General features: G+C 43.6%; 1 protein-coding gene across 3 annotated transcripts in view; it reads right to left on the bottom strand.

Annotated features, from left to right (window-relative positions):
- The window catches only part of GPAT4 (glycerol-3-phosphate acyltransferase 4), a 39352-nt gene extending 14794 nt beyond the window's left edge, over positions 1 to 24558 (bottom strand). The window contains exons 1-8 of one of the 3 annotated variants that reach the window (XM_075858893.1): positions 24476 to 24558; positions 18360 to 19143; positions 17107 to 17176; positions 14636 to 14927; positions 14480 to 14554; positions 12378 to 12467; positions 12201 to 12294; positions 11991 to 12106 (exon numbers count right to left, since the gene is read on the bottom strand). In XM_075858893.1, coding sequence (XP_075715008.1) covers positions 11991 to 12106; positions 12201 to 12294; positions 12378 to 12467; positions 14480 to 14554; positions 14636 to 14927; positions 17107 to 17176; positions 18360 to 18524 — 902 coding nt within the window. In that variant the 5' untranslated portion in view covers positions 18525 to 19143; positions 24476 to 24558. Of the gene's footprint in view, positions 1 to 11990; positions 12107 to 12200; positions 12295 to 12377; positions 12468 to 14479; positions 14555 to 14635; positions 14928 to 17106; positions 17177 to 18359; positions 19144 to 22276; positions 22401 to 24475 lie in introns of those variants that run through there. The other 2 variants (XM_075858894.1, XM_075858895.1) reach the window with 2 other exon arrangements.
- Between the last annotated feature and the right edge of the window lie 528 nt (positions 24559 to 25086).

The raw sequence follows: 25086 nt of genomic DNA, 5'->3' as shown, positions 1-25086 counted from the left end.
CGTCTTTACAAACATTTGTGATCCCATGGGTCGATGTAAAGAGATCACCGAATCCCAGCGTGGTAATGTAATCGGACGCCACCGTTGTAATAAGTCCGTTCATTAAATTTCTTCCCTTCGAGATATTCCACCCTCAACTGTGAGTGATCTTATTACAATGGAAAAGCGTTTAGGAACCACAGCAACTCCGCCACGAAGTAGAGACCATGTAAAGTTACAGAGCGGGTCACCAAGTGCTGAGGCGATAAGTACATAAAAGTCGCCAATGCTCCGCTGACTCAATAACTGAAGAGCTCCAAACCTTCTCTGGCATTAACATCCGCACAAAAACTGTGCCCAGGAGATTTATGGCATGGGTTTCCATGACCGAGCAGCTGCATGCCAGCCTTACATCACCAACAATGCCAAACGTCAGATGGAGTGGTATAAAGCCGCCGCCAATGGACTCTGGAGCAGTAAATGTGTTCTGTGGAGTGATGAGTGACACTTCTCTATCTGACAGTGATGAGCCAAATGTCATAAAAACGTTACCTGCTTGACTGCATGGTGCCACCTGTAATGTTTGGTGGAGGAAGAATGATGCTATGGGGTGGTTGGTCTAGGCCCCTTAGTTCCAGTCAAGGGACATTTTAATGCTTCCACATACCAAGACATTTTGGACAATTGTAGCTTCCAATTTTGTGAGAACAGTTTGGGTTCGGTCCTTTTCTGTTCCAGCATGACTGTGCCCAGTGCACAAAGCAAGGTCCATAAAGAAATGGTTGAGGGAGTTTGGTGTGGAGGAACATGACTGGCCGCACAGAGCCCTGACCTCAACCCCATCCAACACCTTTGGGATGAACTAGAACGGAGATTGTGAGCCAGGACCTCTCGCCAAACATCATTCATCCAGAAGAACATATGTGAGGTCAGACACTGGACAAAAATTCCCACAGGCACCCCAAAATCTTGCAGAAAACTTTCCCAGAAAAGTGGAAGCTGTTTTAGCTGTAAAGGTGGATCAACTCCATATTAATGTCCAAGGATTTAGAATGTGAGGTCATAAAAGCTCCTGTAGGTGTAATGTGTAGGTGTCCCAATACTTTTGTCCATCTAGTGTATCGTTAAAGCAGTTCTGAGATTTGTTAGCCTAATACAGAGCTCCAAATACCCTGCATAGCCAGAGCCTCAAAGTGACCCAGGGAAAGTCTGCTCCTTCTGAATTGCTCTGACCGATCGCAGAACGGACGGAGCAGCTGTACAGTTAGAGCTGCTCCATTCCCTCTCTGCACTCATCTCTATGATCAGTGCAAGGAGAGAACAGGAAGCTGAATAGTCTGGACAATGCTGCAGCCAGGTTAGATGAATAAAGCACTGCACCCCGTGGAATGAAACATTAACCCCTTCACTACCCTCCACCAGGGATCCTAAAATTAATCCAACCCTTGACCCTGCCCTAAACCACTAGGGATTCTTACATTAACCTATTGACTGCCCATGACCATCAGGTAAAACATCAAAGAGAAGTTTATGAAGCTGAACCTTCCTCAGGCTAATCTGTATTGATCCATAACCGAGTAAACAAGCCCATGTCTGGAAATATTTATGTCTGGACAGTAGGGGTTGAGACATGATGATTTTATGCAACACAGTCCTAAAGGCCAGCGGCAATGATTTCTATTTCCAAACAAGTTTCTAACTCTTGCAATATTTCAATGTAGAGGTCAGACAATGAAAAGTAGTGGTCAGCTGGATTATAGGAGGTCACTGACAACCGCCTGTTGAAGCGTTCTCCGTGCATACCACGAATGTAATGTTCAAACATGATGTGAGCACACCCGTGGTGAGAAATGTGTCCAGGCCACTAACTGCCCCTCTCACTGCCCGCAAACACTTAGAACATTACCCCTTACTAGGCCACATCTTCCTCAGTATAGATAGTTACATAGTTACATAGTTTGTACGGTTGAAAAAAGACACATGTCCATCAAGTTCAACCAAGGGATGGGAAAAGGGAAGGAAAAATTTCTACACATAGGAGCTAATATTTTTTTGTTCTAGGAAATTATCTAAGCCTTTATTAAAGCCATCTACTGTCCCTGCTGTGACCAGCTCCTGCGGTAGGCTATTCCATAGATTCACAGTTCTCACTGTAAAGAAGCCTTGTCGCCTCTGCAGCTTGAACCTTTTTTTCTCCAGACGGAGGGAGTGCCCCCTTGTTTTTTGAGGGGGTTTTACATGGAACAGGATTTCACCATATTTTTTGTATGCGCCATTCATATATTTATATAAGTTAATCATGTCCCCCCTTAGGCCTCATGCACACGACCGTAAAAACTCCCGTTATTACGGGTCGTAATCACGACCCGTAATAACGGGCTCATAGACTTCTATTGGCGACGGGTGCCTTCCCGTTTTCTCACGGGAAGGTGCCCGTGCCGTTGAAAAAGATAGAACATGTCCTATTTCAGGCCGTAATAACGGCACGGACAGTCCATAGAAGTCTATGGAGCTCTCGTAATAAAGGGTGGCTACATGTGTGCACCCGTCATTACGGCAGCGTTGCTAAGCGACGTCAGTAAATAGTCACTGTCCAGGGAGCTGAAAGAGTTAACTGATCGGCAGTAACTCTTTCAGCACCCTGGACAGTGACTACCGATCAGTATAAACCTGTAAAAAATAAAAGACGTTCATACTTACCGACAACTTCCTGCTTCCTCCAGTCCGGTCTCCCCCCCGTTGCCTTGGTGACGCGTCCCTCTCGACATCCGGCCCGACGTCCTGGATGACGTTTCAGGCCATGTGACCGCTGCAGCCAATCACAGGTCAATCACAGGCTGCAGCGGTCACATGGACTGCCGCGTCATCCAGGGATGTCGGGCTGGATGTGAAGAGAGGGACGCGTCACCAAGACAACGGCCGGGTAAGTATGAATTTCTTTAACTTTTATTACAGAAAAGGCTGTCCCTTCTCTCTATCCTGCACTGATAGAGAGAAGGGGCTGCCGATTAGTGCAGTGCTATTTTGCCGCCAAAAACGTGCTCGTAAATACGGGTGGAATACGTGTGACACCGGACCCATATTTACGGGCACGGGTTCGTAAATACTGGTGCAAAACGGGTGGAATACGTGTGACACCGGACCCGTATTTACGCCAGTATTTACGGGTGGGAAAAAATACGGTCGTGTGCATGAGGCATTAGTCGTCTTTTCTCAAGGCTAAATAGGTTTAGTTCTTTTAATCTTTCCTCATAACTTAAATTCTCCATGCCCCTAATTAGCTTCGTTGCTCTTCTTTGTATTTTTTCCAACTCCAGGGCATCCTTTCTATGAACTGGAGCCCAGAACTGAACTGCATATTCTAGATGAGGCCTCACTAATGCTTTGTAAAGTGGTAATATTACATCCCTGTCCCGCGAGTCCATGCCTCTTTTAATACACGACAATATCTTGCTGGCCTTTGAAGCAGCTGATTGACACTGCATGCTGTTATTGAGTTTATGATTTACAAGTACACCCAGATCCTTCTCAACAAGTGACTCCCCCAGTGTAGCGCCCCCTAGGACATATGATGCATGCAGGTTGTTGGTACCCAGATGCATAACTTTACATTTATCTACATTAAACTTCATCTGCCAAGTGGACGCCCAAACACTTTGTGAATTGCAGGCAGATTTAAACAAACTAACATCTTCCATAGTCTGAACTATATTGCATAGCTTGGTATCATCTGCAAAAATAGAAATAGTGCTATTAATCCCATCCTCTATATCATTAATAAATAAGTTGAATAATAGTGGTCCCAGCACTGAACCCTGGGGTACACCACTTATTACCGGGGACCATTCAGAGAAGGAATCATTGACCACAACCCTCTGGATACGGTCCTTGAGCCAATTCTCAATCCAATTACAAACTATACTTTCTAAACCTATAGTCCCTAATTTACCCATTAGACGTCTATGATGGACAGTGTCAAATGCCTTTGCAAAGTCCAAAAACACTAAATCCACAGCGGCCCCTCTGTCTAGGCTTCTGCTCACCTCTTCATAAAAATAAATCAGGTTAGTTTGACAGCTTCGGTCCTTTGTAAAACCGTGCTGGCTGTCACTTATAATGCTATTTATTGTCACATAATCCTGTATATAGTCCCTCAATAGCCCCTCAAACATTTTCCCCACGATGGATGTTAAGCTTACTGGTCTATAATTACCCGGGGAAGACCTAGAGCCCTTTTTGAAAATAGGCACCACATTTGCCCTGCGCCAGTCCCTTGGCACTATTCCAGTCACTAGAGATTCTCTGAATATTATGAAAAGGGGGACCGAAATAACTGAACTAAGCTCTTTAAGAACTCTAGGGTGTAACCCATCTGGTCCCGGGGCCTTGTGTACATTTATTTTATTTAATTTAGCTTGGACCATATCTACATTCATCGAATTCAGTATATCAACCGATATATTACCAGCACTGGCACCGGCTACATCAGCTGCTCCTTCTTCAGTTGTATATACAGAGCTAAAGAACCCATTTAGTAACTCTGCCTTCTCTTGATCCCCTGTGATCAACTCCCCATTACCATTATCTAGGGGTCCTACATGTTCAGACCTGGGTTTTTTTGCATTTATATGCTTGAAGAATTTTTTGGGATTTGTTTTACTATCCTTGGCCACCTGCCTTTCATTTTGTATTTTTGCTAATTTTATTACATTTTTACAGATTTTATTAAGCTCTTTATATTTTACAAAGGCTACAGCTGTACCCTCAGATTTGTATTTTTTAAATGCCCTTTTTTTGTCATGTATTGCCCCTTTCACAGAAGGTGTAAGCCATGTGGGGTTTAATTTGAGTCGTTTATACTTGTTACCTATAGGAATACATTTTGCACTATAATTACCCAAAGTAGATTTGAAAATCTCCCATTTATCATTTGTCCCATTATTTGACATTAGTTCTTCCCAGTCTATATCCTGAATTGCAGCCCTCATCCTGGGGAAATTGGCTTTCTTAAAATTAAATGTTTTTGCCCTCCCAGCCTGCGTTTGTTTTTTACAGTATAGGTAAAATATAACTATATTATGATCACTGTTACCAAGGTTTTCACGAATATTGACATTCCCAACATGGATCTGGTCTGACAATTACCGGATCTTCATCTTTTTCTCCCTGGTGGTTTAGTATTCTGTACTTCTATATTTATTCTACCCTTGATGTAACATAAATCATCTCTTCATGCACCGTCCTGTCAGACTTGTGTTTATACACAGCAGCCAATCTGATGAGGCAGAGCTGCAGTGGGGTGGGAGAGAACAGCAGCCTGAACCAATGATGAAACAGGGGGTGTGTCTCAGACTGCCTTAGACTTTTTGAAGGCACTGTGGCTCAGTTGTAGTCGCAGATCACAACTCCTCCCCAATGGAGTTGAGCTAAAAAGCATCCAACAAGCAACACTGATAAAAATAAAAGGTAAACATCACCTACACATACTGACTCACCTATGATTTTTGACCCCTTCCCGACATGCGCCGTACATGTACGCAGTGATTGTGCGGGCTCAGAAGCAGAGCCGGCACCATCACCGCGGGGTGACAGCTGTATTATACAGCTGGCACCCTCCTGTAACTGCCAGGACCGGAGCTACTCTCCGATCCGGCAGATTAACCCCTCAGATGCTGCGCTCAATAGAGCGCAGCATCTGATAGGTTTTCACCCTACCGGCAACTCAGTGATGCAATCGCTGGGTTGCTGTGGCAATCGGACGCCAGAAAATGGCGTCCGAGTCTGCCTTGTACGGGAGCCGATAAGGACTCGCCTGCGGCGTGTCCTCATAGGCTTGCTGTCAGTGAATAACTGACAGCGCTAATACACTGCACTTCGTATGTAGTGCAGTGTATTAGAGTAGCGATCGGGGCATCAGGCCCTCATGTCCCCTAGTGGGACAAGTAAAAAAAGTAAAAAAAAGTAAATAAAAATGTGGTAAAACAATAAAAACACACACATTTCAAATAAAAATAAAGCTAAACTGACTTTTTTCCCATAGTAAGTCTTTTATTATGGGAAAAACCGTAAAAATTAAAAAAAACTATACATAATTGGTATCGCCGCGTCCGTAACGACCCAAACTACAAAACTATTATGTAATTTATCCCGCACGGTGAACGCGGTAAAAAAAAACATGAAAAACAGCGCCAGAATCTTTGTTTTTAGGTCACATCTCCTTCCAAAAAATGCTATAAAAAGTGATCAAAAAGTCACATTTACTCCAAAATAGTACTAATAAAAACGACAATCCGTGCCGCAAAAAATAGTCCCTGACACCGCTTTGTGCACGCAAAAATAATAAAGTTATGGGTCTTACAATAAGGCGATACAGAAAACAAATGATTTTATAAAAAAAGTGATTTTATTGTGCAAAAGCTGCAATACATAAAAAAACTATATAAATTTGGTATCGCCGTAATCGTATCGACCCGCAGAATAAAGCTAACATGTAATTTAGGGCACACTGTGGATGCCGATAAAAAAACCAATAAAAAACTATTTCAGAATTGCTTGTTTTTGGTAATTTTCTTTACCAAAAAATGAAATAAAAAGTGATCAAAAAGTCGTATGTGTTCTAAAATGGTACCAATAAAATCTACAGCCCGTCTCGCAAAAAACAAGCCCGCACACCGCTCAATCAACTGAAAAATAAAAAAGTTACGGCACTAGTAATGCGGTGATGAAACAGCTCAATGCGCAGGCCGGAGGGGAACATTCTTTCAGTTTCAGGGCCATGGTATTTCGGAACTAGGAAAGGGAATGGACATCGCACATCCGCTGGAAGCGAGAGTGCCCGTATTATACCAGCGCAAAACTTTCCCAGCAATATTTCCCAAACTACGAAGGAGAAAAAGTCCCCAAAAGGTGCAGAGCGTTACACAAGGGGGATAAGAAAGAAAACCGTTTATCAGTGTGACACCGGCCTGCGCATAACGGATCGCTTCACAGCGTAACACACATCTATGGAGAATTGTATTATTTACCCCATTATTATACCCTCTTATTATGCCCTGATATACTCCACACAGATTACATATACCCTGATGTACTCCGCACAGCTTACATATACCCTGATGTACTCCGCACAGATTACATATACCCTGATGTACTCCGCACAGATTACATATACCCTGATGTACCCGCACAGATTACATATACCCTGATGTACCCGCACAGATTACATATACACTGATGTACTCCGCACAGATTACATATACTCTGATGTACTCCGCACAGATTACATATATCCTGATATACTCCGCACAGATTACATATACCCTGATGTACTCCGCACAGATTACATATACCCTGATATACTCCGCACAGATTACATATACCCTGATGTACTCCTCACAGATTACATATACCCTGATGTACCCGCACAGATTACATATACCCTGATGTACTCCTCACAGATTACATATACCCTGATGTACTCCTCACAGATTACATATACCCTGATGTACTCCTCACAGATTACATATACCCTGATGTACTCCTCACAGATTACATATACCCTGATGTACTCCTCACAGATTACATATACCCTGATGTACTCCTCACAGATTACATATACCCTGATGTACTCCTCACAGATTACATATACCCTGATGTACTCCTCACAGATTACATATACCCTGATGTACTCCGCACAGATTACATATACCCTGATGTACCCGCACAGATTACATATACCCTGATGTACCCGCACAGATTACATATACACTGATGTACTCCGCACAGATTACATATACTCTGATGTACTCCGCACAGATTACATATATCCTGATATACTCCGCACAGATTACATATACCCTGATGTACTCCGCACAGATTACATATACCCTGATATACTCCGCACAGATTACATATACCCTGATGTACTCCTCACAGATTACATATACCCTGATGTACCCGCACAGATTACATATACCCTGATGTACTCCTCACAGATTACATATACCCTGATGTACTCCTCACAGATTACATATACCCTGATGTACTCCTCACAGATTACATATACCCTGATGTACTCCTCACAGATTACATATACCCTGATGTACTCCTCACAGATTACATATACCCTGATGTACTCCGCACAGATTACATATACCCTGATGTACTCCGCACAGATTACATATACCCTGATGTACTCCTCACAGATTACATATACCCTGATGTACTCCGCACAGATTACATATGCCCTGATATACTCCGCACAGATTACATATGCCCTGATGTACTCCGCACAGATTACATATACCCTGATGTACTCCGCACAGATTACATATACCCTGATATACTCCGCACAGATTACATATACCCTGATGTACTCCGCACAGATTACATATACCCTGATATACTCCGCACAGATTACATATACCCTGATGTACTCCGCACAGATTACATATGCCCTGATATACTCCGCACAGATTACATATACCCTGATACACTCCGCCCAGATTACATATACCCTGATGTACTCCGCACAGATTACATATGCCCTGATGTACTCCGCACAGATTACATATGCCACCACATTATAAACGGAAATACCAGCAAAACTCAAACAAAACTACCAAGCAAAATCCATGCTCAAAATGGCGGTCTATTCCTTCTTAGCCCTACAGCGTGCCCAAACAGCAATTTATGGCCACAAGTAAGGCATTACCATACCCGGGAGAACCCGCTTAACAATTTATGGGGTAAGATTCTCTAGGGGCACAACATCTTGTGCGGTGAATGGGCAGATCAGTGGAGAAATTGCAATTTTCACTTTGCACCATCCACTGCGTATTCATTTCTGAAAAACACCTGTGGAGTCTAAATTCTCACTACACCCCTTGATAAATGCCTTTAGGGGTGTAGTTTCTAAAACGGGGTCACTTTTTTTTGGTACATCAGGGGTTTTGCAAATGCAACACGGCGTCCGCAAACCATTCCAGAAAAATCTACGCTCCAAAAGATAAATACCGCTCCTTTTCTTCTGAATGCTCCCATATACGTAAACAGCCTATTATAACCACATATGGGGCGTTACTGTACTCGGGAGAAATTACTTTACAAATGTTGGGGTGCTTTTTCTTCTCTATTCCTTGTAAAAATGAAAAATGTTGATCTAAAACGACATCTTGTTGGAAAAAAAAATTATTTTTCATTTTCATAGCTTAATTCTAATTAATTCAGCAAACCTTTGGGATCAAAATTTTCACTATACCCCTAGATGATTCCTCAGGGGGTGCAGTTTCCCAAATGGAGTCAATTTTGGGGTGTTTCCACTGTACTAGTACTACAGGGGCTCAGCAAATGTGACATGGCGCCCAGACTCTATCCAAAATCCAAATGGTGCTAGTTCCATTCTGAGCCCTACCGTGTGTCCAAACAGATGTTTGTGACCACATGTGGGGTATTGTTTTACTCGGGAGAAGTTGCTTTACTAATTTTATGGTGCTTTTTCTCCTTCAGTCCTTGTGGAAATGAAAAAAAAATACCTAAACCTACATTTTATTTGAAAAAATGTAGATTTTCATTTTTACGGCCTACTTCCAATAAGTTCTGTAAAACACCTGTGGGGTCAAACTGCTCACTGTACTCCTAGATAATTTCCACTTGGGGTGTAGTTTCCAAAATGGGGTCACTTGTGGGGGGTTTCCACTGTTTTGTCCCCTCAGGAGCTTTGCAAATGTGACATGGCCTCCGCAAACCATTCCTGCTAAATTTGAGTTCCAAAAGCTAAATGGCGCTCTTTCCCATATCAGCCGCGCCGTGTCTCCAAACAGCCGTTTATTACCACATGTGGGGTATTGTTTTACTCGGGAGAAATTGCTCTACAAATGTTGTGGTTCTTTTTCTACTTTAGTTCTTTTGGAAATGAAAAAAAATTAGCTAAACCTACATTTTATTTGAAAAAATATAGATTTTCATTTTCATGGCCTAGTTCCAAAAATTTTTGCAAAAAAACTGGCCGGTCAAAATGCTTGCTACACCCCTAGATAAATTCCTCGAGGGGTGTAGTTTCCCAAATGGGGTCACTTTTGGGGGGTTTCCACTGTTTTAGTTCCACAAGACCTGTTCAAAGCTGACATGGTGCCTAAAATATATTCTAATAAAAAGGAGGCCCAAAATCCACTAGGTGTTCCTTTGCTTCTGAGGCCGGTTCTTCAGTCCAGTAGCACGCTAGAGCCACATGTGGGATATTTCCTAAAACTGCAGAACCTGGGCAATAAATATTGAGTTGCATTTCTTGGGTAAAACATTCTGTGGTACAAAAAAAATGGATTCAAAATGAATTTCTGGAAAAAAATAATGAACTTTGTAAATTTCACCTCTACTTTGCCTTAATTCCTGCGCAATGTCTAAAGGGTTAAGAAACTTTCTAAATGCTGTTTTGAATACTTTGAGGGGTGCAGTTTTTAAAATGGGGTGACTTATTGGGGGTTTCTAATATCTAAGGACCTCAAAGCCACTTCACAACTGAACTGGCCCCTGTAAAAATAGCATTTTGAAATTTTCTTGAAAATGTGAGAAATTGCTGCTAAAGTTCTAAGCCTTGTAACGTCCTAGAAAAATAAAATGATGTTCAAAAAACGATGCCAATCTAAAGTAGACATATGGGGAATGTTAGTTAGCAACAATTTTGTGTGGTATAACTGCCTGTCTTACAAGCCGATACATTTAAATTGAGAAAAATGCAAATTTTTGCAATTTTTCGCTAAATTTTGGTGTTTTTCACAATTAAATACTGAATGTATCGGGCAAATTTTGCCAGTAACATAAAGTCCAATGTGTCACGAGAAAACAATCTCAGAATCACTTGGATAGGTAAAAGCATTCCGGAGTTATTACCACATAAAGTGAAACATGTCAGATTTGAAAAATGAGGCTCTGTCAGGAAGGTCAAAAGCGGCCAAAGAGAGAAGGAGTTAAAGGCTATGTAAATATTTGAAAGCGTTTTGTTTTTGTAATAAAAATGTGTATGTGTTAATAAACTTTGTAAATACATTTTATTAAAAAATATTTTTACTTTTTAGATACAGCTGCTCTGTATTCTCTATACAGAGCAGCTGTATCTAGCGCTATTCACTGAATCCATCAGTCCCGCGGACCTGACGGGTTCAGAGAGAGCGGGTCCAGCCTGTCTCTGACCCGCAGGGTCCACCTGTAAACTACCACATCTAAGTTATGAACTTAGATTACAGGTGGATAATGCGTGTCAGATAACCCATCAGGTACACGGGACCGACGGATTCAGTAAATAGCCAACGATAGAGTGGCTCACTATAGAGAATACAGAGCAGCTGTATCTTAAAAAGTAAAAATTTTTAATAAAATGTATTTACAAGGTTTATTAACACACACTAATAGTCATTTTTATTTTAAAAAAATAACACTTTCAAACATTTACATAGCATTTAGGCTCAATACTGGACAGTTGCATTAAATGTTAAAAATTCTGGCTGCCTGCAGCCACCACTAGAGGGAGCTTCCTGCATAGTTTTATTATTGAGTTTGATTTATCATGCAGTACTAAAGTAGATGATAAAAAACCTGTATACTTACCTATGTAAGATCTGGAGCTAGTCTTGCTCCTGGTGCTGTACCCTGAAGCGGAGAGTCATACACATGATACTGACATCACATGCCTCTGCCTGCCCTCTTTATGTAGGAGACTGTGCTGACGTCTAATAAGTAGTGTCAGCACAATATGTGGAGTTGGTTTAGATAATTGTTACCCCTATGTTCTATGCAGGAAGCAATAGTCTTATGTCAAGGTGACCACCCCTGGAATCGCACTGGATTTTCTCCACTTTTAACCACTAACATGGTTTGTCTAGAATGGTTCAATATAATTTTTCAGTTCCGGTCCATTTATAAAAAGCGATTTACCAAATGTAGAGTTACTTTACAAATAAAATAATAGTCTAGTTTACAAGCATTGAACGTTCGGAGGTCTTCTCTTATCCCCTTACCTCTTAGCCACAAGATGGCGATCTTTGACCTCTGAACGCTCAAACCAAACATGTGGACAGGCCTTTACCATAGCTCTCTGTATAATTCCCATTAGGCCACCATGGATTTGTCCAACCTACAAAAAAAAAAGCAAATAAAACATAAAGATCAATGCAGAGCCAGAGTCTCACAGCCAATAGCAAAATAAAACATTACAAAAAAAAAATCACCATAGCATAGTAACCATCACTAGCCAGGATGATGACATCAATCGGAGAGGTATGATTGGCCACACAGATGCCCCCCTTCCTCGGGCGGTTCTCACTGTGGGGAAGATGACGACAAATGTGTGAGCCATACACATCATAATATTGTAATACAACACAACAGGGATGGCTCCAACTTACCTGCCATGATACGTTATAATTGCAGTGAGGGCACGCACGCAGATCCGATAACACATAAGGTGCACGTGTTTACTCAGGAACTCCTTGTACCTAAAGAAATAATAGTGATCAGAAAACCCTGAAGGGTGCTATTCTTTCTAAAAATATAATTCTAAAGGAAGGACAAAAACAGCGCAGGAAAAATCCAGCATGATCCTGACCTTAAAGGCGCAGAACAGCATTAAGGCCCTTTCACACTGCTGATAATTGCCCTGTGTAAAGAGGGCAGCGATCAGCAGATGAACGAGAAAACGCTGGATCTTCTGCTGATCGTATAGTTTTAAAAAAGTGAAATATTATCGTTGGCAGCAGCACATCTTCCTGTGTAAACAGGGAGACGCGCTGCCGATATGATAATAACGTATGGGGACGAGCGATCGGCGTAACGAGCGCTCATCCATAGCTCTGCGTGACAGGAGCAAACGAGCGCCGATCAACAATGTATCACTGATCAGCGCTCGCTGCACTGGCCGGTGTAAGAGGACCTTTAAAGACAATATATTACAAATCTACCTCTTCTTAAAGGAACACATCCGTCCCAATGTCTTTCACATAATAACGAGCAATATGTGATGATTATGTGTAATTGTTTGGTTTTATTTGACATTGGTGGCTTGTTTTCGTGGTATCATTTGTTTAATTCACTCCTTGTAAACCACTTCCCGTCTTGTGTCTTGAGCTTCCTCTCTCTGGGCAGTTAGCGCAGCAGAAAGAGATCACTTTACATTCTGTCTGACCAATGAGGAATTAGAAGTGGTGACTCACACCTCCCCCAGAAGCCGTCCAACCTGTAGTATTATGTAAGAAGCCTTGAGGACTTCTAACATTACTAATCTACTGCCCCCCTGGAGGGCTCCTGTATACGAAAGAGATGATACGTTCTGAAACTGGGAAAGCTGGGTTACAGCTCAGTAATGATACATTCAGAGACTGGGAAAGCTGGGTTATAGCGCAGTAATGATACATTCTGAGAATGGGAAAGCTGGGTTACAGCTCAGTAATGATACATTCTGAGACTGGGAAAGCTGGGTTTACAGTTCAGTAATGATACATTCTGATACTGGGAAAGCTGGGTTACAGCTCAATAAATATACGTGCTGAGACTGGGAAAGCTGGGTTACAGCTCAGTGATGATACATTCTGATACTGGGAAAGCTGGGTTACAGCTCAATAAAGATACGTGCTGAGACTGGGAAAGCTGGGTTACAGCTCAGTGATGATACATTCTGATACTGGGAAAGCTGGGTTACAGCTCAATAAAGATACGTGCTGAGACTGGGAAAGCTGGGTTACAGCTCAGTGATGATACATTCTGATACTGGGAAAGCTGGGTTACAGCTCAGTAATTATACGTGCGGAGACTGGGAAAGCTGGGTTACAGCTCAATAAAGATACGTGCTGAGACTGGGAAAGCTGGGTTACAGCTCAGTGATGATACATTCTGATACTGGGAAAGCTGGGTTACAGCTCAGTGATGATACATTCTGATACTGGGAAAGCTGGGTTACAGCTCAATAAAGATACGTGCTGAGACTGGGAAAGCTGGGTTACAGCTCAGTGATGATACATTCTGATACTGGGAAAGCTGGGTTACAGCTCAGTAATTATACGTGCGGAGACTGGGAAAGCTAATTTATAGCTCAGTGCCCCTGTCTGTCTAGGCCATGTTTATCTAGACATAACAATAGAACAATAATTCCAATCCTCCACCTACTAATATAAAGTGTGACGTGGGGCTGCTCTGCCTACTGGGAATGTGTGGGTGGCTTCAGTGCCTACTTGGAAAGTGCAGGGTCTGCTCTGACGACGGGAGAAGTGTAGGAGCGTATGGCGGACATAATTCTTACTACTAGAGTGGGAGGGGCATAGCTAGAACTAAAAAGGTGAACGGTGTGTGTGCCCCAAAGTGAGGTGCATAGCCTGGTTCGCTCATCCCTGATTTTTCAGGCTCCTAACGGTTAGAGCCGGCATCTAGACCTGTATTACACATTCTAGTAAGGTAACAGGATAGAAACAAGCACATACAAAACATAGAAAAACAGAAGTTCTGCCATTATACTTACTGGCCATTCGGTAAGTATCCTACTAGTGTCGTGCCAAACACTAAAAGGCTGATCCCTGTGAAAGCCAGAGCAATCCTACAATGTGACACACGATACAGTCAGAATTGTGACCACACACCTCCATTCCAGCTCACAACTAACCCATCACACCGTTACCTGAGTGGCAGCAAGAAGGTGTACCGCATCAGCATCCCAAGACCCCACAGAACGGTCAACCGCAAACTAATGTGCTGAAAATTGTAGTTGGTTCTGCTCAGTAGGTTCCAGGTCTCCAGCTCCTCCGGTGAGAAGCGTTTGGTCACCTCATCGTCCATGATGCTCTCCATGCCCTGCCGACAGAAGTAAAAGATGTCTGACAGCTCAAACTCCGGCTTGTCAACGGAACGGCCACGGCCACGCAGCTCCCATATTCCCTCCTCCAGGGATGTGCGCTCTTTAGCGATAATTCCTGTCATTGTGGGAAGGTAAAAAACAAGAGATGATATATAATTGAGTCATAGCGAGTAACCAATAGGGTAAACATAGGGAGCAGTAAATCGTCAGTGGCTTAAAAGACGAGCTGCTGATATTCACATAAATGTCAGTTCTGGTAACGTGAGATATGTAAGATAGAGTAAAGTAGTGCCCGCACGGACTACCTGAGCTCTGTCCGAGAAAACTATATGTCCCAGTTCACACAGAGTTTTTTGGAGCGGATTTTGACGAGGAAACCACGTTGGAATCAGCGCAAAAAAAAACCGTCCAAAGCCGCCTTCCATTAATTTCAATGGGAGGCGGAGGAGTTTTACCCACGGCGGCTTTTAGCAGCAGGCGGGGAAAAGAAGCGGCATGTTCTTTCTTGCCATGGTTTTATCTCTAACCTCCCATTCAAATCCATGAGAGGCAGAGAAAGAGTTTTCCGCTGTGTTTTTTGCCCGCGGCCCTCAATGGCGGCAGGCAAAAAATGCTGTGAAAAACGTGGCAAGAAAGTGCAGGCAGGTCAAAAAATGTTCTGCCTGCAAAATCCTCCGTCTGAACAAGGCCTATGGCTGTTCAATCAAAGCTACTCAGAATAGGAAGCTGAAAGATGAGGGATCGGTTTCCTGTCATAGGGGTAACATTGGTGTCTGGAGAGGTGAGAAACCACTGGACAACAGGTATGAAATAGTGACTCCCTACTCTGCGCTAGATCACCAGCAATACACACATTAAGCCTATTCACTGTAGACTACAGACATTACCTCCTTCACTGACCTAGACCACCAGGGATACAAACATTACCTTCTTTACTGCCCCAGACCTCCAGGGATACAGAAATTACCTCCTTTACTGCCCCTCCAGGGATACAGAAATTACCACCTTTACTGCCCCTCCAGGGATATAGACATTACCTCCATCACTGCCCTAGACAGTCACTCCTTCACTGACCTAGTTCTCCAAGGATACAGACATTACCTCCTTCACTGACCTAGACCACCAGGGATACAGACATTACCTCCATCACTGCCCTAGACAGTCACTCCTTCACTGACCTAGATCTCCAAGGATACAGACATTACCTCATTCACTGACCTAGACCACCAGGGATACAGACATTACCTCCTTCACTGACCTAGACCACCAGGGATACAAACATTACCTTCTTTACTGCCCCAGACCTCCAGGGATACAGAAATTACCTCCTTTACTGCCCCTCCAGGGATAAAGAACATTCCCTCCATCACTGCCCTAGACAATCACTCCTTCACTGACCTAGACGTCCAAGGATACAGAAATTACCTCTTTCACTGCCCTAGACGACCAGGGATACAGACATTACCACCTTCACTGACCTAGACCTCCAGGGATACAGAATTTACCTTCTTTAATGCCCCAGACCTCCAGGGATACAGAAATTACCTCCTTTACTGCCCCTCAAGGGATACAGACATTACCTCCTTCACCGTCCTAGACCACCAGGGATAAAGACATTACCTCCGTCACTGTGTTAATAGCTTAGAGGAGACATCTGGACTTTGTCATTCATCCTATAGAATAACACTATAGTCTCCCCAGCTTGAATTGGCTGATAACAGCAGATAACATTCATGTTACAGTCTTTAAAGGAGCCATTGCCGATGGGTAATTGACAACAGAAAGAAGGAGAACGGTAGGAGTTTATAGGTGGGCTGATATCTGCCAGTTCTCTGACTCCCTATACACGGTCAACAAGGTCTCATACATCTGTATTGTGTTCATTGCCCGAAATGTCAGAATATCTCCTACTGCAAGACTTAGCGCTTCTAATACTACATGGCCCAATCCCGAGCTGATTGTGAGAACCGGCACATGAATGGAAACGCGTGTGGCCGGCGTATGACAGGAACGGGACTCATTGCAGAGGATGTTATGTTAGTATACAGAAGACTGTCACTAGAAAATGACAGCTAGAAGGAATCCATGACAGGAACACGAGCAGACACAAGACATACTGAGAGTGGAAGTAAGACGAGATATGAGAGCAGATAGTGTCAGATGGACAGAATAAGGAAGAACAACTACGACAAGGGGATCCAGTGTCGCTGGAAATAGAGGGCACGATGAACCAGTACATGGAAATATAAAGTGGCAGAGGAAAGCTATGCCAACAATGTATGATCTGCACATACCATTGGTAAGAGGTTTATACAGTGTGTGACTGTTTTCCTTTACTCCTCTCTCAATCCGTCGAGTTGCCCACTGCAATGGAAAGCAAACGTGATATTAGCAGGAACAAGTTCACCATTTTACCTACAGAAATGACATAAAAATGTTAATGGAACTTTGTAATGATCTCGAGTTACCGGCTGTATTACAGTGTATTCTCATGAACGTTGGGTTGTCAGCGGATACCATGGGAATCCAAGGATATACCATAAATGTCTGATAGTTGGGACCCTTACCTATTAAGACACTAGGGGTCTCATAAAACCCAGTTGTGCAAGACAAGGTGGACAGTGGCGACCTCATCCAGGGCAGAACTGAAGGAGGGACTGTGGTCATGCATGTGCGGCGGCTCTGTCCACTGAAGCCTATCGTGAATACGGAAAAAGCCGGGAAAGGTTACACACACGGGCAAGGGATGGGGGAGGCACCGATTATCTCATGGCAACCAAGACAGGAAACCACTTGAACGTTCAATACTTTCTTGCGCTCCACATAGGTATTAGATTTTCTTCTGAGAATCAATTGTCCTTTTTATCAGAATGGGACAAAAAAAATTAGCCCAACTCGTTCTCATGGGGCTCTAGAAATCTGAACAAGTTCTTCCCATCATCATCCTCCTGGTAACTAAAGTCCTCCTACACAGTTGCATGTCACCCCGAACACAGGATGTACCGCTGCTGTTAACTGCAGAGATCAGCCTTAATCTGTTCAGTGGGGGATCCTGGCAGCAAGTGTTCAATTTACCTGCAGCGCCCCCGTAGGTGAAATTAAGCATTACACTTTAATCATTGAAATCAATTATCCATCTATGTATTCCTTGCCAGCTCAGTGTCTTCCATTTTGGGAAGTGTAGTCTTTATACTAGGCACAGTACAGTAATCTGATGTAGGAAAAACTACCTGTCCCAATGCATTTTAAAAGTTTGGCTAAACTGTTAGTGTAGTCTCATGACAAGCTTGTTGACTGTTTCCAAACAACAGTCGACAGAATTATAAATGCAGCTCTGGGGTATCATACAGTAACTCAAGATCAGTACAAGATAAGTAACGTAATGTATTTACAAAGTTACTCAACTCTTTATGTATATTATATTCATATATAGCCTCCAGGTGGACAACCCCTTTAATTTACTATGTTCTAACTAGTCAACAGTAATATTGTTAGGCAACAAGACTTTTACTGTTCATTTACAATACAAACAAAGAAGACAACTCACCGTGAAAACGCGGAGCAAGGTTTTCATATACAGGCGACGGATGCCAAAGGACACCCCAAATATTGCAGGGACGATGATGAAGACAAGCAAGAGGGTGATCCACAAGGTAACGGACAGACCCAGGAGGTTACATAGCAAACTGTCAAAGGGGAGCACGGCGCTCATGGTGTGTGACAGAGAATAGGTGGGGAGTGCTGGTCAGATAAAATAAATACAAGAAACACGCGGGAACGTTTCAGGCTCGGTTACTTCTTCGTAAGGAGCATCTGAACGCAACGGAGAAATGGCATAACAAGCGGCAGCAGCTTATACCTGAACGCAGTAGTATCACTTAACAAGGTCCTGGTGGCAGTGACAAATCCTGGCCTAAATGGCTCTTTAAAGTGATTGTCCAACACTTATTCAAAAGTGCCAGCGTCCTTCCCTGGCAGTGCCCCCTGGCAGTTTTCATGTGCAATGTACCCAGGCAGATGTCTTACTCCTTCAGTCCAAACCAGGTATTGTATTGTAACATAGATACTCCAGCCCTTTGACTATTAACAACATCCACTCTCATCTGTGATGGCCACTGACCATGTCCAGGTTCAATCCTTGCAACTGCGGTACCCACATTCAGAGTCTGCTCTCCAGTCCAGTCTTAACTGAGCCCGTCCTGGCACAGGCATCTCTTGGTGGTCAGGGTCTGGGGGGGCGTCAAACTCCTCCTCTTGTTGGGCATATGCCGGCTGTTGTCGTGCCCCTGGCCTCCTCCTCCTGGGCAGGAATGCAAGATGCAATTGCCAGCCTGCATGAGACAGACATAGACAGCCGGCTAAAGGAGGGCAGCCAAGACTCAGGGTCAATAGGAGAAAAAGGGAGGAAAAGAAAAGAAAGAGGAGAGGGGAGGGTGGAAAAGTGAGGAAGTGGAGAGTACGTCTCTATAGGAAAGTATGTGTCAGATATACATACCGGGTGCCATGTGTTGCACCATCCACACGTGTTTGTGTCTAAACAGACGTATGTCACATGATACATAATACTAAAATACAAGAAGCAATGACCATAACAAGGTGACATCCGCCCAGCAGCGCACGCCACAAGATCAAAGAGGTGACGTTCACAAGGAGCTTCTATATGATATTGTGGGTAACATGTCAGCTACGGAGCTGCACTCACCCCCAGTGATGATCTCAGATATATGTACACAAAGACTAAGTCAACTTTTAAAAAACTTTTGACATGTTCCAAGTTTTGATCGGTGGGAGTCCGAGCACTGGGACCCCCACCGATCGCTAAAATGAAGGAGCAGAAGAACTCAGGTGATCCTGGGAAAACAGAGCGGGCGATGTACGGACTCACAGATTTTCTATTGAGCCCCTACATCGCTTTGGGGAAAGCCGATCAGAAATTAAGCGGCACAGCGCACACCCCACTGCTACTGCTGCTTCGTTTTAATGATCGTGGGGGTCTCAGTGTTCGGACCGCCATCGATGAAAACTTCTGACACGTCAAAAGTTTTTTTTAAAGTTTAGTTACCCTTTAAGAATGCCATTTCAGACGCTAGTCTTAATCTTAAGAGCGCTGGAGTAAGAGAAAGTAAAGTCTACACCAGATATGCGCTATAATTTATGCCAGTTTCTCACATAAATTATAGTAAATCTGTCGGGCCTTGGCAGGGTCCGCCACTATGACCAAGGCCCACCCATTTTTTTAAGTGCCTTAAAGAGGCTCTGTCACCACATTATAAGTGCCCTGTCTCCTACATAAGGAGATGGGCGCTATAATGTAGGTGACAGCAGTGCTTTTTATTTAGAATAACAATCATATTCACCACATTAGGAGCGATTTTAGCTTTATGCTAATTACTTTCTTAATATCCAACTGGGCGTGTTTTTACTTTAGACCAACTGGGCGTTGTACAGAGGAGTGCATGACGCTGACCAATCAGTGTCATACACTTCTCTCCATTGATTTAGTCAGCGCATAGGGATCCTGCTAGATCACTATGTGCTGTCTTATACTGATACATTAACGTTACTGAAGTGTTTAGACCGTGACTAGACATTCCTTCCAGCCAGGGCGGGATGTCTATTCACAATCCCTGCACTTCGCTAACGTTTCTACAGTACTTACAGCAGAGCAAAGCGTAATCTCGCGAGAGCACACTGTAAATGACAGGTTACAGCAAGACTACGTTTGCTCTGCTGTAAGTCCCACACAAACGTTAACAAAGTGTCGGGATTGTGAATAGACATCCCGTCCTGGCTGGAACGAATGTCTATTCACTGTCTAAACACTTCAGTCAGGGTATGTTCACACGCAGAGTCAAAAACGTCTCAAAATACGGAGCTGTTTTCAAGAGAAAACAGCTCCTGATTTTCATAAGTTTTTTGTGCCACTCGCGATTTTCGCGGCGTTTTTCACGGCTGTTTTAGGAGCTTTTTTTCACTAGAGTCTATGGAAAATGGCTCCAAAAATGTCCCAAGAAGTGTCCTGCACTTCTTTTTCACGGCCGTTTTTTTACACGTAAAACGCTCCGTCGGAACAGAACTCCGTTTTCCCATTGAAATCAATGGGCAGATGTTTGGAGGCGTTCTGCTTCCAATTTTCCTGGCGTTTATGGCCCGAAAAACGGCCGAAAAAAGGCCGTGTGAACATACCCTAATGTTAATGTGACAGTATAATACAGCACATACTGATCTAGCAGGATCCCTATGCGCTGACTAAATGAATGGACAGAAGTGCATGACGCTGATTGGTCACTGATTGGTCAGCGTCATACACTCCTCTGTACAACGCCCACTTGGTCTAAAGTAAAAACACGCCCACTTGGGCATTAAGAAACTCATTAGCAGAAATCTAAAATCGCTAATAACGTGGTAAAAATAGATCGTTTTTCTAAATAAAAAGCACTGCTGTCGCCTACATTACAGCGCCGATCTTATAATGTAGGAGACAAGACACTTATAATGTGGTGACAGAGCCTCTTTAAGCACCGCAAATGCCTCAAAAGAGGCCATTTTTTTTCCACAAATTGCAACTTTGAGGCATTTGCGACTTTTCTACACCAGAAATCTAGCATAGAATAAATAATAAAATCCCCCCCCAAGGTCTCCAAATACATTGCTAACTCCCCTCCCCCATACATCCAGTGTCAGGCTGTATCCGAGGTCGCAATAAAGCCTCTATAGATGTCATTGACACCTGCAAAGGCTCCTGTATGTTTTTAAATCAGTCTCCTGCGTATTCCTAAGCATGAGCCTGAACTCACTTCAGGCCGGGTGACGACACAGACAGCGGAGTATGAGAACCTTATCTTATTTAGTACTGAGACCAGCACGTGAGACTGCCGGGCGGCTCCTAATGACGTCATCTAGGAGCTGGCAAATTGAGTCAATAAGGCTCTACGTGTGCGCCTGTGTGATGTCATCAGACGTAGCCCATTGATCCAGCACTGACCGCTCAGTTAAACAATTCAATTGGGAAGAAATGCCACGCTACTACACTTCTCAAGTATAAAAAAAAAAAAAAAAGCTGCCCAGCTGTGCTGGCGACTCACTGAAATAAATCAAAGAAATGAACCTCAAGCAAAAAACAGGGCACCACCCTGATGGCGGTTAATGACATAGACACACGGAGGTCGCACTAAATATTTTCAGCCTATTTACTATTATATTGCACAAATTACGTACACCTCCTTGGCTAGAAATACTCCTTAAAGATATTTAGTCCGACCTCTGATCTGTATACTACAAAGGGAACATGTATAAAAAGATAAACTTTATTTAATGGGGCCCTGCACTGGAATCAGGATGGGATCCCACTTCCCAATATTCATCAATTCCAATTCTTCAATCATGGGGCACAGACCACATTTATGGGAGGTGGAGTGGCGCCTACGTATGTAATGTAAGTAATCTGGGACAGTACACTTTTACCTATTGCTGAAAGGGGTTGTCCGCTATGGACAATCCTTTATGGTTACAAGGATCCCACGTATTAAATCAATCCCAGGGTGCTTCGCCGATGGGTTGTCCAATGACCACAGGTCTGTGGGAGGACCTGCAAGCAAGCATTCAATTTACCTACAGCGCCACCACAGGGGAAATTAAGCATTATATAGATATTACTAAAATCAATGACCTGTCCGGGTAATGTAAGGATGTGTCAGGTCCTCCAGAGTGAAGCTCTTTCCCCCTCTAGTAACTCAGAATACACAAGTTATTATTGGTGGCGGTCCAGGCGCTGAAAAGTAGGATTTGCCTTGACCTCACTTGGGAGACCTAGACTTGGAATAGACTGTAATGCTTTCACTCTGATTTAGTCATCTCTATGAATAAACTTTAGTCCAGACCTTAGAGGGATTGTCCACATTTAGGACCCTTTCTCGATTAGCCACAGAGGAGAGTGACTAAGAATAGCGGCTGCCACTTTGGAGGACCCAGCATTTCAGTGCATAAAGGCCCATTCACTTCAGTGGTAATGCTTCATTTCCCCTGTGATGGCGCTGCAGGTAAACTAAACACTCGCTGATAGATGGGGGTTCCAGCATGTGTAGGGGGACCTTCTAACAAAAAGCTTTTTTGTCCTGAGTAAACAATTCCACGTGAAGTTTTAAAATGTCCTGCGTCATATGCAAATGAGGCCTGAAGTGTCCGCTGGGCGTATACGCAACTCTAAAAAGTGTCCAGCGTTTTTCCAGCACTAACCCAGCCTTCCTTGATAGACGTAGATGACACCACCTACATCATCCACACTAACTGTACGCCTGAGAACCGCCGTCTGCACATTTGGAACCCCCTGTTGTGGGCAGAAGCTTCAATTCCCTCAAGCGCGTGCGCCAGTCCCTATCTGCATATAACATCCGAGGCTTGAGGGGGAAATAGTTGTGAACCACTATTACCCCAGACCCGACAAATGGGCAGAAGGGAATTACAGCCACTGCCCACGTTAGGGAGTCTCCAATGTGCAGGCGGCGGTTCTACGCAACACGAGTTATCCACGTCAATCAAGGAAAGATGGGTTGGGTTAGGGCTAAAACCGCCAGACACTTTTGAGTATACGCCAGTGGTGATTTCAGGCCTAATTTGCATACGAGCACAGGACATTTTAAAGGGCATGCTGCCCCTACAGGGGACAAACAGGAATACAGTTAGTGTACGTTCACATGCTAAACAAAAAACAGCTGTAAAATACGGAGCTGTTTTCAAGGCCTCTGATTTTCAGCTGTTTTTTATGCATCAAACGTTTTTTGAGGCGTTTTTTACGGCCAGTTTTGAAGCAGTTTTTCTAATGCCCCAAAGTAAAACGGCTCCAAAAAACGTCTCAAAAAGTGACATGCACTTCTTTCTACAGGGTTTTTTACACCACGTTTTTTCAAACTGATGCATAAAAATACGCCCCATCGAAACGAAACGCCATGTTTCCCATTGAAATCAATGGGCAGATGTTTGGAGGCGTTCAGCTTCCGTTATTTCAGCAGTTTTTAGAGGCGTTTACGGCCCGAAAAACAGCTGAAAATAAGCCGCATAAACATACCCTTAGGGGTCTGCAACCTTCCGGACTCCAGCTGCTGTGAAACTACAACGCCCAGCATACCTAGACAGCAGAAGGCGGACAGGTCCCTTTAAAGAGCTATTTCACCCATAGATGACATATTCCATCATTCTCCTGATCGGTGGGGGTGTCAGCGATCAGACCCCCCCCCAAGACCTGACACTGATGACATATCTAATCAATGTGCCATCAATGTTTATCATGTGGAAAACCCCTTTAAAACTTCCCGAGACACTTGATGATGATGAGGATGAGACAAGGGCTCTCATTGGCTGTCTGGAGCAGTGGTCTGATCTGCTGGCAGCTGGAGGGCACACATGGCACAGCATTAACGATGACCAGACCCGGGTTAATTTTACGTCAGTCGCTAATTGAGCAACTGTGTGACGTCGCTCCTCTACACACCATAAGGATATTGAAATATACATATATATATATATAAAGCCACCGAGCTCATACGTCACACAATGGCAGACCGCTCCACACGCAGCAGCCACAGCCGCGCGCACACACACCTCCACCTCACAGTCTGACACATATTACATTATAACACCATACAGGACCGTGTATCCGCTTCTTACCCTCTTGTCTCCGCTCCCGACCCTAGCGCGCGCCCTCTGTTCACAGACGTCACTACGCAACTAGCCGCGGGCGCGCACGGTCAGGAAACCATAGAGATGATAGTTAAAAAAGTGACTTGAGCAATAGCGCCATCTGGCGGATAGATTAGAGTATCGCATCACGCACAATCGGGTTACCAACAAGTGTATGTCCACACTACAAGTTCATACCTGGCGGGGTTTCTTTTGTTGTGTTTTTTTTTTTAAGGGCAATAAGGTCTTGTTTACACAGTGAAGATTTGCTGCATATTTTGCATGCATTTTAGGAGTGAAACCTAAACGGAATAAATATATAAAGCAAGGTATTATAGGTCAGCTCTGCTGAATACAATTCCGGTTTTGGTTTAAAAAAAAATGCATGCCAAATCTGCACTGTGTGAACACCCTAATAAGCGTCAGGATATTAAAAAAAATACATTTGCAGCTTGCCGTAAATATGTTGCAGTTTTGGGCTAAATTCAGACTTTGCGCTATGGCGCAACACAGAGGAACATCTGTACATAAGATCTTCTGAGGTCAAGTTCACACAGCAAAGTTTGGCTATGTTTCGCTTTAGCCAAACAGAGGAAGGC

The sequence above is a fragment of the Rhinoderma darwinii genome, chromosome 3, assembly GCF_050947455.1.
Source record: "Rhinoderma darwinii isolate aRhiDar2 chromosome 3, aRhiDar2.hap1, whole genome shotgun sequence".
Lineage (NCBI taxonomy): Eukaryota > Metazoa > Chordata > Amphibia > Anura > Rhinodermatidae > Rhinoderma > Rhinoderma darwinii.
The sequence above is the reverse complement of the archived record's forward strand: the minus strand, read 5'-3'. Positions and strand labels throughout refer to the sequence as shown.